The sequence below is a fragment of the Oryctolagus cuniculus genome, chromosome 6, assembly GCF_964237555.1.
Source record: "Oryctolagus cuniculus chromosome 6, mOryCun1.1, whole genome shotgun sequence".
NCBI lineage: Eukaryota > Metazoa > Chordata > Mammalia > Lagomorpha > Leporidae > Oryctolagus > Oryctolagus cuniculus.
Genome location: NC_091437.1, coordinates 40,929,083 through 40,946,564, shown reverse-complemented (window position 1 = coordinate 40,946,564; position 17,482 = coordinate 40,929,083). Strand labels below are relative to the sequence as shown.

Below are 17,482 nucleotides of genomic sequence, written 5' to 3'. Positions count from 1 at the left end.
GAGCCAGGAGCCAGGTGCTTTTCCTGGTCTCCCATGCGGGTGCAGGGCCCAAGCATTTGGGCCATCCTCCACTGCATTCCCTGGCCACAGCAGAGAGCTGGCCTGGAAGAGGGGCAACCGGGACAGAATCCGGCGCCCCGACCGGGACTAGAACCCGGTGTGCCGGCGCCGCAAGGCGGAGGATTAGCTTAGTGAGCCGCGGCGGCGGCCGCTTTCTCATGATTAAAGTCAGGGTATGTATTTCTATCTAAGATAGTCCATAAGTTATGGTGTGTTTTGCTTTGGGTATCACATCTAAAGGCACATGTCTGTCTGCCTGTTATTAGTGATTCGTTTTTTGATTTCTCTCTGTAGAGTAAGGATTTATTTTCCTGTGCTACTAATAAGCTTAATGTGAGGAGATACTTTTTTTTTTTTGACAGGCAGAGTGGACAGTGAGAGAGAGAGACAGAGAGAAAGGTCTTCTTTTGCTGTTGGTTCACCCTCCAATGGCCGCCACGGCCGGCGTGCTGCGGCCGGCACACCGCGCTGATCCAATGGCAGGAGCCAGGTGCTTATCCTGGTCTCCCATGGGGTGCAGGGCCCAAGCACTTGGGCCATCCTCCAGTGCACTCCTGGGCCACAGCAGAGAGCTGGCCTGGAAGAAGAGCAACCAGGACAGAATATGGTGCCCCGACCGGGACTAGAACCTGGTGTGCTGGCGCCGCAGGCGGAGGATTAGCCTAGTGAGCCGCGGCGCCAGCCGAGGAGATACTTTAAGATCGTGCAGATATCCTGTTCCTCATTGTAATTTCCCTTCTAATTTTAGCATCTGTTCATAATTCTTGCTGTGTTAGTCTTTACTGTGAATATTGCAGAATGACTTTTTTCCAACCTCAGCACTCACTGCACATTTACCAGTTTGCACTCATCATTCTACTGTAGTCAAGAGCTGTACGTTATTCATTTTCGGCTTTTTGTTGTCATTTATTAACCAATGTGATTTCATGGCTTTCTACTTCTACCAATTGGTTTGTAATTCGTCGCTGTCCTTAATTATTTTGATGTTCAAATTGTCTTTCAAGTTGACTCTTGTGGGGGTATTCCCCCAACATTTTGGAAGTATTTCCTTATTTTCTGACATAAACAGATATTTTGTGCTCATCTGTACCTTCTATGTCCCAGTCCTGGAGTTAGCCATTTCTTTGGGAAGCCATGGCTCCTTTTTGGTATTACAGACCAAGACCTGGATACTGTGTGTACTCATTGCTACTAGGGAGTCTGTGTTTCTATGCCCTGTTAGCAGAGCTAGGAAATATGCTCAGGTATACACATCAATGTGTGCATATATGTATATGTGTATATAAACTCACATATATGTACATACATTTGAGGGTACTTCAGAAAGTTTGTGGAAAAACTATTAAAGGACAAAATAATTTTGTTTCAAAGAATTTGAAATCCATGCTTAATTCTTTCATAATTTATGTTTTCCATGAACTTTTTGAAGGCCCCTCATGTGCAGATACATAAAAATGCATATGTGTGCACATATACATATTTTAGAAATCAGGAGTTCACACTAATAACTCCAATTTTAATTCATCCCTACAGGGTTCTTCCTTGCCTTCCCCCATCACACTTTTATCTCCCTTCTTCCACAGTTGGAACCTTGTCTCCCAACAACTTGAGCACATTTCCTTAAAATAATACAAATGAAATATTTCACTGCTTTGTGCCTACTACTATAAAACCAAACTGTAGCTCTTTCTGCCATTGTTCCGTGTTGCCATGATGGTATGCCTGAGTGTCCTGGCCGATGCTCTCAAGAGTGTCAGCAATGCCGAAAACAGAGGCAAACGCCAGGTTTTTATTAGGCTGTGCTCCAAAGTCATTGTCAGGTTTCTTTTTTTTTTTTTTTTTTTTGACAGGCAGAGTGGACAGTGAGAGAGAGAGACAGGGAGAGAAAGGTCTTCCTTTGCCGTTGGTTCACCCTCCAATGGCCGCCGCTGCAGCCGGCGCACCGCGCTGATCCTGGCAGGAGCCAGGAGCCAGGTGCTTTTCCTGGTCTCCCATGGGGTGCAGGGCCCAAGCACCTGGGCCATCCTCCACTGCACTCCCTGGCCATAGCAGAGAGCTGGCCTGGAAGAGGGGCAACCGGGACAGAATCCGGCGCCCCAACCGGGACTAGAACCCGGTGTGCCGGCGCCGCAAGGTGGAGGATTAGCCTATTGAGCCACGGCGCCGGCTAATTGTCAGGTTTCTAACTCTGATGCATGGTTACATTGGTGGATTTGAAATCATTGATGATCACAGAGCTAGGAAAATTGTTATGAACCTCACAAGCAGGATAAACCAGCGCGGAGTGATCAGCCCCAGATTTGATGTGCAATTGAAGGATCTCTAAAAATGGCAGAATAATTTGCTTCCATCCTGCCACCTTAGTTTCATTGTACTGACAGCCTCAGCTGGCATTATGGACCATGAAGAAGCAAGATGAAAACACACAGGAGGGAAAATCTTGGGATTCTTTTTCTAGTGATGTAATGCATGCATACAAATAAATGCTCAATGGATTCTGGTTCTACTTAAAAAAAAAAAAGAAAAACTCTACAAAATATAATTTATTTGTTATCCACACATTACTTTTTGAATATACAGCATGATTTCTAAAAGATAAAACTATTAAGAAAATTCTCATTATGTCATTCCCTCCTAATTCCTTCTATTTGAACTTTCTTGTGTTCTTCTGTGTTTCTTTTTGTAAACATCAGTAGTTATATTTCATTAACCTGCTTATGCAAAAGTTAACCTACTATTAGATGCTCTTTAGAAGTTTGTTTTTAAAGACTTGTTTACTTATTTGAAAGGCAGAGTTACAGACAGAGAATGGGAGAGACAGAGAGAGAGGTCTTCCATCCACTGGTTCATTCCCCAAATGGCTGCAACAGCTGGAGCTGGGCCGATCCAAAGCCAGGAGCGAGAAGCTTCATTTGGGTCTCCCACGTGGTAGCAGGGACCCAAACACTTGGGCCATCATCCACTGCTTTCCCAGGTGATTAACAGAGAGCTGATTTGGAAGTGGGACTTAAACTGGCACTCAAATGGGATGATGGCTCCGTAGGCGGAGGCTTAACCTACCATGCTGCAGTGCTGGCCCCCAGCAATTAATTTTTTTAACATAACCGTACACATATGTGTTTTCATAAACTTATCATAGTTTTATTTAATGTGTGTATCTTACCTTCCATCCTAAATCTTAAATTTCTTTTCTTTTTTTAAAAATTTTTTTTTATTTAGTAAATATAAATTTCCAAAGTACAGTTTATGGATTACAATAGCTTCCCCCCTCCTGTAATTTCCCTCCCACTCGCACCCCTCCCATCTCTCACTCCCTCTCCCATTTCCATTCACATCAAGATTCATTTTCAGTTATCTTTATATACAGAAGATCGATTTAGTATATATTAAGTAAAGATTTCATCAGTTTGCACCCATACAGAAACACAAAGTGTAAAATACTGTTTCAGTACTAGTTATAGCATTACTTTACATTGGACAACACATTAAGGACAGATCCCACTGAGAAGTAAGTACACAGTGATTCCTGTTGTTGACTTAACAATTTGACACTCTTGTTTATGGCGTCAGTAATCTCCCTAGGCTCTAGTCATGAGTTGCCAAGGCTATGGAAGCCTTTTGAGTTCGCTGACTTCAATCTTATTCCGACAGGGTCATAGTCAAAGTGGAAGTTCTCTCCTCCCTTCAGAGAAAGGTACCTCCTTCTTTGATGGCCCCGTTCTTTCCACTGGGATCTCACTCGCAGAGATCTTTCATTTAGGTCTTTTTTTTTTTTTTTCTTGCCAGAGTGTCTTGGCTTTCCATGCCTAAAATACTCTCATGGGCTCTTCAGCCATATCCGAATGCCTTAAGGGCTGATTCTGAGGCCAGAGTACTATTTAGGACATCTGCCATTCTATGAGTCTGCTGTGTATCCCGCTTCCCATGTTGGATCGTTCTCTCCCTTTTTAATTCTATCAGTTAGTATTAGCAGACACTAGTCTTGTTTGTGTGATCCCTTTGACTCTTAGACCTATCAATGTGATCAATTGTGAACTGAAATCGATCACTTGGACTAGTGGAGTTAGAAACGTGCCAGGGGATTCCAATACAATCCCATCAAGGTGGCATGTACCAATGCCATCTTTTCTTTTTTAAAGATTTTATTTATTCATTTGAGAGGTAGAGTCACAGACAGTGAGAGGGAGAGACAGAGAGAAAGGTCTTCCTTCCACTGGTTCACTCCCCAAATGGCTGCATGGCTGGAGCTGTGCTGATCCAAAGCCAGGAGCCAGGAGCTTCCTCCTGGTCTCCCATGCGGGTGTAGGAGCCCAAGCACTTGAGCCATCTTCCACTGCTATCCCAAGCCATAGCAGAGAGCTGAATTGGAAGTGAAACAGCTGGGGCTAGAACTGGCTACTAGATGGGATGCTGGCACCGCAGGCAGAGGATTAACCTACTGTGCCACGGTGCCGGCCCCAAAATCTTAAATTTCTTAATGTCAGAATTTATGTGTAACGGGTCCTTAAAGTCCATGCTCTCCACCTTTTACTTTCTGTGTGGCTTTGAGTGCAACTGCTATCCTTTTCTATTAAATTTGAGTAATGTAGTGTTCTTGAGAAGATTGAAGACATTCATACATACAAAGCTTTACAAACTGCATGGCTCATTATAAATAAATACTCAATATTAATGGCCCCGTAGGAGCTAATCCAATATCTTGTATATGCTGATGATCATTAGACATGCCTTTATTCAATACGTTTTTATTGTGCTATGTAATTTGCTAGGTGCTAGGAAAATAATAATGAAGATCATGTAATTTTGCTCACAGAGATCACATTAATAAGTATTTTTAAGTGTTTAGTATTTCTAGACAGTCTCTGAAAGCTATTGTCAGATTGCTTAAATTTTGGACAGTTGAACTTCTGATATAGAATAGTTAATGATCGGGTCTTGATTGTCTCCAGGGATTTATAGGGGAGGCTGTGTAGTAGGGGGAGAGAGCACTGAAGTAAGAATCTGGGAATACAGTTCTGATTCTTACTCTCATATTTTGGGCAAATCCCATTCCTTCTTTTGGCCTCTTTATTTTTTATCTGGAAAGAAATTAATGGTTGGAGAAGCTAAGATCAAAGGTGTCTTTTATTTCCTAAGTCTCTAGACCTCATCAGTGGCAAGTTCCAGACTGAGTCGTGGGGCTGGGTGACATTAATAATTTGGGAAAGGATGATGAATTACTTTTGAGTCAGGCTGTAGTTCATGATGACTTCACTTAGTGTATTTATTACAAGAGGTCACTTTGAGTATTCACCATGCCTACTGAAAGGTCTCCTTCAAGTATATTAAATTTATGTTATCAGTTTTATTTTTCTTTCATGTGGCCTTATTGCTCTTCATTTTTTTTTTTTAATCAGATAAATCAATCCCTAGTTTTTCCTCTCATTTTATCTCTTTAAAGAAATTGCAGTAGTCAACTGTTAGGATGCTTTCTAGCTTCATTTCTCACTAATCTCTTCTATAAATCTCACTGGTCCAACATACTCTGTTATCATCCTTACCTGTCCTCTATATTCTTTCCATACCGGTGTTTGTTCTGTTCCTCAGCGACTCCAAGCTATTTTCCTCTTCTCTCTTTGCCTAAGTGTTTGTACGGCTGGATCCTTGTGATCGTTCAGATTTCAGCTCAAGTTAACTCCTCAGAGACCTTTCTTGACTACCCAAACTTCAGCCATTCTCTTCCCACCAAGTCCACATTCTCTACTTCCCCTTTTATTTCCTACACACACGTGTGTGTGTTAGTTTGTTAATTGTCTTTCTGTCCTAGAATAAGGAAGACTAGGTGCCGTGTTTCTATTATTCACTGAGTCCACAGCACCTATCATGGTGTATAGTACATATTTGCAATAAAGGAATGAATCAACAAATGCCTGTACCCTGTACTGTGGTCTTGCTAAATATATCAGTTTGCTGAACACACTTTACATTCTCTTACTTCTGAGTCTTTGAATACTTCATTCTATTTGGTATTTTGAATCTGAGAGGTTAATGCTTAAGTAACAAAGATTAGATTAGAGCAAATTTGTTCTTGAAGCTTTTTTTAAATAAAGATTTATTTATTTATTTGAAACTCAAGGTTATACAGAGAGAGAGAGAGAGAGAGGTCTTCCATCTCCTGGTTCACTTCCCAGTTGGCCACAGTGGCTGGAGCTGCGCTGATCTGAAGCCAGGAGCCAGGAACTTCCTCTCAGTCTCCCAAGTGGGTGCAGGGGCCCAAGGACTTGGCCATCTTCTGCTGCTATCCCAGGCCATAGCAGAGAGCTGGTTTGGAAGTGGAGCCTCTGGGACTAGAACCGGTGCCCATATGGGATGCTGGTGCTTCAGGCCAGGGCTTTAACCCGCTGTGCCATAGCACCACGCCCCCCACCCCCTCATTGATCTTTAAAAGCCCAATTCCAGTGCCAGCTCGGTAATAAAACCTGTGATTCTCTCACTTGAAAAAATTTAAAATGAGCTGTATATGAAGCAAGGAGACCAATTATAAAGAGGATCTGAACTCAAGTGGCGGTAATAGAAGAAGAGGGGGCAAGTTGCAGAAATACATAAGTTTGAAGTTTTACATATAAATGAGATGCTAACAAAATATTTTGGTACATATGTCCAGCAGGCCTTTAGAATATGTTGTTTTCAGGAGCTGTGAGCTAGAAATAAGAATGTAGAAGTCAGCAGCAGGTCAGGGATAGTTTAAAGTCACTGGAATAGGATGGGTGTAGGTGCCCAAGGAGGGGAGCAGGGTGAGATTAGTCAAGAGCCAAGACTAGAGCTCCAGATAATGCTGGTATTTAAGGGACTAGCCAAGAAGGATGAGTACACACAGAGACTGAGGAGGAATGATGGGAATGGTAGGTGGAGAACCAGAAGCTAATGGTATTACAGAACCAAAGGAAACTAGAAACATGCTAAAGATGTATTATCAGGAGGATGGATAATTTGTGGTATACGTATAAAATGAAATACTGCACATTAGTAGGTAAGAATGAATTAACACAAAGCAACATGGATAACTGTAAAGGGCCAGACATGAATCTGAATGAACTCATGGTCCCATTTTTATGCATTTTAAGAACAGATACAATTAATTTATAAAGAACAATAGAATGTCTATGGACAAGAGGATGGGGTCATGGTTTGAGCAATACTGAATAGGAAGGGGCATGAGGGGGACCTTCTGGAGGTGATGGGAATGTCCTCTGTCTTGATCTGGATTGCAGCTTTACAGGAATATGCACATGTGCACATTTCTTCAGCTGTATGCTAAGCTCTGACTTGGCTAAAGAGAAAGCCAGAAGATTAGAGAATTTGAAAAGTAACAGAATTCTTATTGGTAAGATAAGGACTGAAAAGCTACTTGGTATGTTCAGCTGAGAAAAAGAGCACTGACTTCTAATATACTAATTGCTAGTTGGTAGGTGGATTGTAATCTTGGTGAGCTGAATTCAGTTGCTGGTGGACAATATTATTTTCTATTTAGGCAAGAAATACTGCCCACGAATGGATCAGTACTTCTCTCACCAAGCCGTTAGCAGAAGAAGAAGAAGGAGGAAAACAGCTGGAAGCAGAAACTCCTGAGCAACTTAACAAAAATTCAGTAGAGGTAACCAAAGCAACTAAGCCTTTTTTTTCCCCTTCAAGATAGATTTGAGATGTGGGCTCCTTCTGTTTTCTGCACTGCTATCCATAATTTCAACCTTTATCTACGGTTACAGCTTCTTAGTTCTGGACTATATGATTAAAGGAAGAGTGAAGAAAAGGCCAGATGTATGTCTTGATTGATGAGGAAGTTTCCTAGCAGCTGCCACCAGACACTTTGTATCTAGATCTTGTAGCCAAAACTTACTTAGTCATACAATCACACCTGACTTCAGGGAACATCTCATTTTGTAGTCGTGAGTCCATCTATAAAATTACATTCCTACTGTGGGAGAAGAGAATGTTTATTAAAGGGCAGCATTGAATTTCTGCTTTCAAAATACATGAATCCTTCCGGGAAGCAAGATGGTGCCATTTCTACTCAGATAAAAAGAAACTAATCTTTTATTGTTTTGTTTTTCTATCCAGGATATCCATGCATTTGCAATCCGGAGCCTAGCTGAACTGACTGCCTGCTCAATTGAACTATTCCACAAAACAGCAGCTTTAGTCCTGCATAGCCAGAAGCAGGAAGTGACAGCCATAGAAAGGAGCCGAACGCTTTCCCAGTAAGTGTAATGAGTATCCTGGTAAATGAGGCAAATTGCTGAAAGTGATTTCTCACCTTATCTCCAAAGTTATAGAAAGTTCTCTCAACAAGATGCTGTTTCAGTGTACCCATTCACATATTATGGGCTTATTCATGTGGGGCAATTTTTCTTTTCATTAAGCCATGATAAGTCTACACATAATTCTGCCCTTTCAATTAATCAGCTTATGTTTTGAAAACTATTTCTTTGCAGACTTGGAAAGGTCTTAATAGGACTGGAATTTGACATGAGTAAAAATAGAAAATAGTGCTAAGAACCTCAGTTCTTTTATTTTTTGAAGCTTATTTATTTGAAAGCTAGACAGAGAGAGGGACAAAGAGAAAAAAAGATTTTCCATTTGCTGGTTTACTTGCCAAATGGCCACAACAGCCGGGGCTGGGCTAGGCAGAAGCCAGGAGCCAGGTACTACATTTGAGTCTGCCATGTGGGTCACAGGGGCCCAAGTACCTCAGCAGTCTTCTGTGGCTTTCCCAGGTGCTCTAGCAGGGAGCTGGATTGGAAGCGGAGCAGCCTGCACGCAAACTAGCCATCCAATATGTGGTGCCAGTGTTGCAGTGGCTTAACCTACTGCACCCCACAACACAGGCCCCAGACCTCAGTTCTTAATAGTTATTGAGTACTAATTAGATGCCAGGCACCATAGTAAAATTTACCTGTATTGTTTCTAATTTTCATAACCACCCTAAAGTTAAATACAGCTTAAAAAAGAAAACAGAGATTCAGAGAAATTGTTTTCCTGGGTATGCAGCCCAGGATTTAAACACAAGTCTAAGTATCAAACTCATATTTTTTCTTATCAGATTGATGCTGTTCAGCAAAAAATACTCAAAAATAGTAGAATGTAGGTAATCATAGGAGAAAACAAAAAGGCCCTGCAGTTTCTAAATAAATCTGACTTAAATGAGAATTTTTAGAGCGCACATTTGGTTCAGTGGTTAAGATGCCGCTTGGGACACTCGCATCCCGTGTCAGAATGCCTGGGTTTGAGTTCCTTTCTGCTTCCAATCAAGCTTCCTGCTAATGCACACCCTGGAAGACAGGAAGTTGCTTGGTTACTTAGTCCTTACCATCCTTACCATCCATGTGGGAGACCAAGATTCAACTCTGGGCCCCTGACTTCAGCCTGGCCCAGCCCTGGCTGCTGGGGGAATTTGGATAGTGAATCAGTGGATAGATAGTCTCTGTCTCTTTGTCTGTCAAATAAAAATAATTAAATAAATTTTTTAAAATGAGACTACTCCTTGGAAAACAATATGTGTGTTATGTGTATGTTGGGAAGGGTCATCCATGTTCTACAGACCTCTTCAGCTCCAGATTACATTCTTGCTCCTGTAGAGCAGCCCTAAGATTGGCTGGGTTTGTTCTGAATGTCTTAAGGGTAAGAGAGAGACAACCCCAGAGGAGACTATTCTATGAAAAAGTAGCTATTCCTGCTGCTTGGAATGCTGTTCCAGGTGTAGCTCACTCGCTCACTGAGTTTGGGACCGAGGTATCACCTTTTCAGAGATGCCTTTCTTCCCTACATACCTTAAAATAACACCTCCCATGATCCTCCAACCTCTTTTATTTCTTAGCTTATATCACATGCCTGTGTGTTGTTTTGTGAATGTTTATATATACATTTGTACTATAGGGGTATGTATGTGCGTGCATGCATGTGTATGTGTGTGTGATCTCCCTCTAATTGGCAAGTTAGAATCTGTGAAAGCTGGCACTTTGCTTGACATCTTCATTGCTTAGTGTAGTTTCTGGCACATAGAAGATTTTTAATAAATATTTGCAGAATATATGAATGAATACATATTTGTTTAAGCTATAATTCTAACTGGAATGCAGACATTAAGTACTTTTGTCTCCTTAAAATGCATTTTAATTGTTTCCTTTAACTTGAAAAGATAGTACTTTCTAGAGGATTCTGTAGAAAAATGTTTTCCTAAAGAATGAGTTTCCCTCCTGTATTATGGATCCTCAGATATGCAGGTAGCTGTAAAAAGAGAGGAAGAAAATAAAACAATCCTTCTGACTTTCTTTTCTAGGATGACAGTTGCATTGTGTAACGAGTTGTCTTCTCTGTCTAAAGAGTTCACCACCTGCCTTACAACTGCTGGGGTAAGAAGTAATGCCTCTTATTGGGCTAATGTCTAAATTTTTTTTTTAACAGTTTGTTGATTTTTGGCTAGCATACCATAATTCTCTCATTTCAAGTGTACAGTTTAATGGTTTGTAGTGTTTTTACTGATATCTGTAACCATTACCATAATCTGTTTTAGAATATTTTCATTATCCTTCCAAAATTCTTATATCATTGTAGTTAGTTTCCATTTCCTTGTCCTCCATACTTCTCTACTCCTAAGCAAAACTAATCTACTTTTGCCTCTCTATATATGCTTATTTTGGACATATTATATAAATGTGACCATTGACTTAGCATAATATTTTAAGGTTTATCCGTGTTGTAGCATGTATCAATACTACTTTTTAAATTGCTACATAATATACCATTCTTCTGGTATTTATACCACATGTTGATTATATCTTAATCAGTTGATAGACATTTGGGTTGTGCCTGCTTTTTTGCCATAATGAATGTTTTGTGAACATGCATGTTTGAGTTTTGTTTGAACATAGGCTTTCATGTCTCTTGGGTAGGTAGCTAGGGGTGGAATTGGCACATTATGTGGGTGATACGGTTTTTTGAGGAACTGCCTAATTGCTTTCCAAAGAGGTTGATTTTGTATTCTCACCAGCAATACATGAGGATTCTGGTCTGTCCATATCCTTCCCAACACTTACTATTATCTTTTTTTAGGCATCCAAATTGATATGAAGTAGTCTCTCATTGTGGTTTTGATATGTGTTCCTTTAATGGCTAATGATATTGAATGTCATTTTTTTTTGGTTGTTGGCCTTTTGCATAATATCTTGGGGAAATATCTATTCGAGTCCTTTCTCATTTAAAAATGGATTGATTAGATTGTTTGTCTTTTTTTCTTATCAACATAAAGAGAACAGATTTTACATAGTTCATAGGTAAAGTTATAAGAATACAGTGATTCTTCCCTTAATCCCTCCCTCCCTCCCCCTTCCTTTTTTCCTTTTTTAATTTTTGCGATAACATTTTAAATTTACTTTATAATCACAGGGTTAATGCTCACTACAAGTTCAATATAATAAAAGTAGACCACTGTTCAGCAGGAATGTCATCTTATATCTGACTTAAAAGTTCCTCATCAGATATGATGTACACATTTTCTTGCAGTACATGGACTGATAAAATAAAAACCTCAGTTTTGGCTTTTGACTCTGGTTTTAAAGAGTGGTTGTTCATTTAGACAGTGGCAATGCTCATATATTCAGTGGGAGAGCTCTAGTTAAAGCTAAACTTTTTTTTTTAATTGTAAAAGTTGACTGAAGGTGTATGAACTATGGAAGAGGATTGAGAAACTAATAATCATGAATTGTTATTTATAATAATTTTTTTATTTTATTATTATAAAGGACATTTTAAATAAGCAAATAAAAATGCCTTTATAGTAAACATGTCAGTGTCACTGTGTTAGAGTTACTGAGGAAACCCTAAGTTTATTTTAGTTAAAACCATTACCCAAATTACTTTTTTTAAATTTGAGTTTAGATTATTGGTTTTTTTTTTTTTTTTTTTTTTTTAAAGATTTATTTGTTTGAAAGGCAGAGTTACAGACAGAGGGAGAGACAGAGAAAGAGATCTTCCATCTGCTGGTTCACTTCCCAAATGGCTGTAGTGGCCGGAGCTGGGCTAATTCTAAGCTAGGAGCCAGCATTTTCTTCTGGGTCTCCCGCCTGGGTTCAGGGGCCCAAGCACTTGGGCCATCTACCACTGCTTTCTCGGGCGTATTAGCAGAGAGCTGGATGGGAAGTAGAGCAGCTGGGAATCGAACCGGCACCCATATGGGATGCCGGCATGAAGGCAGAGGCTTAACCTACAATGCCAGAGAGCCGATCCCTAGATTATTCTTGTAAGGCATAATCTTGTGATGTAGCTTCTATTTTTCTCTTACTGTTTTCTTTAAAAGAGCTTCTGGGTTTCCTGAAATTGGTCTTATGAGGCCAGCTCTTTCTGAGTGTCCAGGAAGTCAATAAGGTGCTAACCCAAGACTCATGCGAGTATTAAATTTGCATTATTTATTTCCATTAAGTGAAACTTTTCCAAACAACCCATCTTAAAAATTGAGTTTTTGAATATGTGTTCCACAACTACATATTTTGTTTTGAAATTGTTGTAATGTTTTGTGGTTAGGTATACCTCTTCATCTCCTCTTATAAAATGAAGATACTTAAAATCAGTAAAAACTATAAAGAGTACACTCTCAATTTGGATTGCACAGAAAGGTAAAAAAAATTTAAAGCAGTTCAGATCTCTTAGTCCAGACATCTGTGCTTGTATATATGTGCATATTTTTGTATGTGTCTCAAAGTGAGATTATACTCACTGTTTTTACCTTGTCTTGCTCTTTTAACACTATCTTTTATTGTAGGTCAAAGAAAAGGCTGATGTCCTTAACCCATTAATTACTGCGGTATTTCTAGAGGTTAGTGCTAATTATTTCTACTTCTCTGATTCCTGAGACATTGAATATTAATGAACCTTTTTTTTTTTTTTTAAGATTATTTGAGAGGTAGAATTACAGAGAGAGAGAGAGAGGGAGAGATGGTAAAAAAGGTTTTCCATCCAGTGGTTCACTCCCCAAATGGCTGCAACAGCCGGAGCTGAGCCAATTGAAGCCAGGAGCCAGGAGCTTCTTCTAGGTCTCCCACATGGGTACAGCGGCCCATGCTCTTGGGCCATCTTCTGCTGCTTTCCCAGGCCACAGCAGAGAATTGTATTGGAAGAGGAACAGCCGGAATATGAACTGGCACCCATATGGGATGTCTGTGCCAAAGGCAGAGGCTTTAGCCCACTACACCACAGCAGTGGCCCCAAATGAACTCATCTTGAAGTCTTTAGTTTTCACCTGTTGGTATGTTAATGCTGTTGGTGCAGATATTACCCAACTGGTATATATTTAATGTGTTTACTACTCTTTATTTACAAAGCATAAAGTTGAAGCTGCTGAGTAAAGTGGAATGGAAGAAGCGGTAGGCTGTCATTATTTAATCCTACCCCTTGACAACTTAATGGACAGTTCTTGGTAAGGAAACACCTTCTGGAGACCAGCTGGTAAACATGAAGGGCTGAAAATTACGAACAGGCAAGCACTGCTTCCTAAAGGACTAAGGTTTATGCAGAGATGTTTCAAAAAACAATCTGTCATTTCTTTGCCAAGAAACCTTCCTTTGTTTTGTCAAACAGGTCACTGTATTTCCTTAACCCCTTGTCAGTTTGTTAGATTTAAAGAGTAGTATGATTTTAAGTCCATGGAAAAGGAGTTGCCAGATGATTGATCATACAAGGTACCTCAGAAAGTTCATGGAAAATGGAATTAAGAAATGAGTTTGTTTTAGTGCAAAAAATTTGAAGTCCATGTCTAGCTTTTTCGTAAAATAAATATTTCCTATGAGCTTTTTGAAAACTCTTTGTATTGCTGTCTTATGTGATGTTCTCTGAATTCCATGAATCCATGTTATAAGAACTCTATTTTGTAAATTCATTGTTTTTTTGTTTTGCCTTTTTTTTTTTTTTTTTTTTTTTTTTTTTTTTTAGATTTAGTTATTTGAAAGGCAGAGGTAAGGAGTGAGTGAGAGAAAGATCGATTGATCTTCTATCCTCTGGTTCACTCCCCAAATGGCTGCCAGGCCAGGAGCCAGGAGCCTCCTCTGGGTCTCCCACATGTGTGGCAGGGGCCCATGGACTTGGGCCATCTTCCTCTGCTTTTCCTAGGCCATTAGCAGGGAGCTGGATTGGAAATAGAGCACCTGGGACTCAAACTGGTACCCTTTTGGGATGCTGGCACCACAGGAGGCAGCTTAACATTCTACGCCAAAGCACTGGCCCCCAAGTTAGATTTTTGATAATTTGTTTAAAACATATTTAGCAAGTCTTAGGGAGAGAAAATATATTGATAATTGTTTAGGTTTTTTTAAATTACTGTATTATTACTCATTTTAAATTATTTAAAAATTACCATTAAGGAAGTTCCTTAACTTTTAAATTTTTTTATGCTGTTAAACATAAGCAGAGAAACTCTCTTGATCACTCATGCAATTTTTAACATGTAAGTTTGTGATTTAGTAGATGACAGAGTGGTAGCACTGAAAGAACTATGCAAACCAGGAGGCAAATCCTGTCCTGCATCTTACTGTACGGCTGTGGACCAGGCATTTACTTTCTTGGCATTCATTTTCAAGTATAAAAGATTTCACTGGATGATACCTGAGGTCTTTTTTAACTGGAAAGTTGTCAGACTAAATACTTGTCACTGATATAGCCAAACAGTAATATCATTTGATATGGATTCCTTTTTGTTATTTTCATTTGGTTGTTTTTATTTGCAGATTTGAAGCATTCTTGTCTTTGAAATTTTATATTTTTATCTTAATATAATGAACTATTGTCATTCTTCTGGAAAGTGAGAGCTTGTAAGATATAAATGAAGTTTGGCAAACTCTGAGCATAATGGTTTCATAACACTTCTCATAAATATGTCTGTTAGAACACAGTTCTATATCTAAACTGTGCTGTCCTTGAAAGCAGAGCTCCTTGTTTGTGTTTTTGAGCAGCTATCTTGTGCCTATTGATTACATTGAGTCCAAAGACTGACAGCCATCACAACAGGGTAGAAATTCTAAAGGTACAGGATTCGTAGCCTTCTGAAAGCTTCCTTCAGTGACTGAGTACAATTCTGGGACAGAATCTAGCTGGTTCACTCAAAGAATATATACGCTTTGAATGCTGAGTTTAAGCACATGCCAGAGAACACCTACCATTTCTGATTGACAAGTCATAAAAAATATTATTTTTTGGCCGTATTGTCTTAAGGGCTAGATCCTTCTCCCATGTGATGGTTTATTAAAGTGGTTAAGTCTTTGCTTTTATTTGCCACACTATGAATTCAGTTCATTTACAAATATTAACCTGTTTTTTGGTTATTTTATGATGTATTTTCACTTTAAATAACTGTGATCTTTTCTCTGTCTTGTTTTTTCAATCCTGCCAGGCATCAAACAGTGCCTCCTACATCCAAGATGCCTTTCAGCTACTCTTACCTGTGCTGGAGATCTCTCTTATTGAGAACAAGACTGGCTCACTCAGGCAGGAGCTGCAAGTCCAGACACCTTTGTCAGAACACTGAAGAACAGAGAATATTTGACCTGGAATTTGTGATAGCCAAAGAATGCCACTGTCTTAGGCTATTCCTGCAGAAATAAAGGAAAAGGGTTATTTTGCAGGTTTAAAGAGGAAGTTTGCCACTTCACTTGGCTGAAGTATTCAAGCCCTCATACTACTGTTCATAGTTATAATAAATTATTTGAAAATAAACTTTTTAAGAAAGTCCAAAAAAATAGCTCTAGATAAAGATTAGGCAGAAATATTGGCTTTTATTTAACGCATCTCAGAAACACTAAAAATTTTGTCATGGATGTCATTTGTAACCTGTGAGTATAACTGGTTGTGAAACAAGAGAAAGTAACTTCATTTGGCATTCTAGAATTCACAACCTGCTTGGTTTATTAATGCCACATGTTCTTTCTAGAATAATGACTTTAAGGAAACAGTGTATATAAACGGTAATGATTATCCTTTATCATGTGAATTCTTGGAAATGGCTAAGAAGTTTTATCTGCTTTTTAATTCTCAGTAGATATTTAGCATTGAAGAGAAACTTCAGAATACTGTATTTGTAGCCATACGCCCTCTAGCTTCAAATTCTTCCCTAACCTAGGAAGATAAGCTTCAAGTTGTTGGTGACCCCTGCTCAGCTGAATTTAAGACCAGTAAGTGCAATTTGGAGAAACAGTTTTGTGTATGTAGATGTCTAAGTCTCCAGGATGTTTTTCATGTATACCCTAAATGCAGGATAAATTCTTTAGCAACCATCTTCAAAGGAGTGCTGAAACTCTTTTAGTCATGGGGTTTTTGTTTGGATGTTACTGAACTGAACTGAACTGTAGAGCCCCATGGAAATGATGTTCATTTATAATAGGATTTCACCTCTAAGAGCGATATATTTTTCCTCATTTTTTTTGTTTGTATTAATGTATTCTTCAGCATGCTTTTAAATACAACTTTCATCTTCTAGATCTTAAGCCTTCTTTTGCTCCCTTCAGCAACTTAAGAGACTGTTAATGTATCATCTTCCTATTTTGGTATCTCCTTTTTAAAAAGTTCTCCAACTTTGTGGTTTTTAATGATTTGGGTAACTTTTGTGAGCTCTTCTCCTTATTTTCTAAAACCTTTAAAATAAGTATACCCATAGTGGGCACTCAGTAAGTATAGTATCTCACAAATGTCAAAGTTTAAAATCTTTTATTGTAACTTAATATGTTGTCCGTTTTCATAAAAGATTTAAAACATTCAAGAAGTGAGCAGTGACGGTTAACATGTCATCAATGCTGTGGCGAATAGATGAGAATTTTGAAAACTTCCTCATAGGTGTGACTTTCTGACTGCACCCTGCTGTTCCTTAAGCACCAGTGCACTCATTTTTCCATTTCTCTTGGGGATTATACCGTCTGGTTAAATTCCAGAGTCTCTTTGTGTCTGTCACGTCCCCAGTCAACTCATCAGGAAAAATTTAGAAACATACATGAACTATAAGTAAAGGAGGGTTACAGTGACTCCTTCATACTCACACATCAGTACTGAACTTTTCAGAGAGTTAAGATTCTGTCTGTGGTAAGAGGTGAATGCAGAGATTGCAAGTTGAATGAAGCCATCCTTTTTCTACTTGCCAGGTTCACACTTGTCTTTTTCTGTGCACACTGGCCATTGCTGTATTCTCAAGCTCTAATGCTGAAGTAGAAAAGTCATTGTTTTCGTCTTGACTGTCAGTGCACCAGGATGCTTAATTTTTAAAAACACATTTGTAAATTGGAATGGAAGTATTTTTTCACAGAGTTTACACCAGCCAGTCTCACCTGGGTAACTGTTGCAGTGACCTTAGCAATTTCAGCCAAAGCTGTTTCGATGTGAATTGTCTACGTAATGATTTTAGGAGTTTATGTCA

The 17,482-nt window shown here is 39.2% G+C and overlaps 1 protein-coding gene and 1 pseudogene across 4 annotated transcripts in view; both read left to right on the top strand.

Annotated features, from left to right (window-relative positions):
• The window catches only part of FAM114A2 (family with sequence similarity 114 member A2), a 38,925-nt gene extending 22,024 nt beyond the window's left edge, over positions 1-16,901 (top strand). For all 4 annotated transcript variants that reach the window (XM_008255291.4, XM_002710326.5, XM_051844404.2 and 1 more), the window contains exons 10-14: positions 7,571-7,693; positions 8,158-8,297; positions 10,376-10,448; positions 12,854-12,907; positions 15,473-16,901. In XM_008255291.4, the coding sequence (XP_008253513.3) occupies positions 7,571-7,693; positions 8,158-8,297; positions 10,376-10,448; positions 12,854-12,907; positions 15,473-15,607 (525 nt within the window). In that variant the 3' untranslated portion in view covers positions 15,608-16,901. The remainder of the gene's footprint in view (positions 1-7,570; positions 7,694-8,157; positions 8,298-10,375; positions 10,449-12,853; positions 12,908-15,472) is intronic.
• Positions 1,640-2,655, top strand: LOC138850200 (small ribosomal subunit protein uS8-like; annotated as a pseudogene).
• Positions 16,902-17,482: the final 581 nt, after the last annotated feature.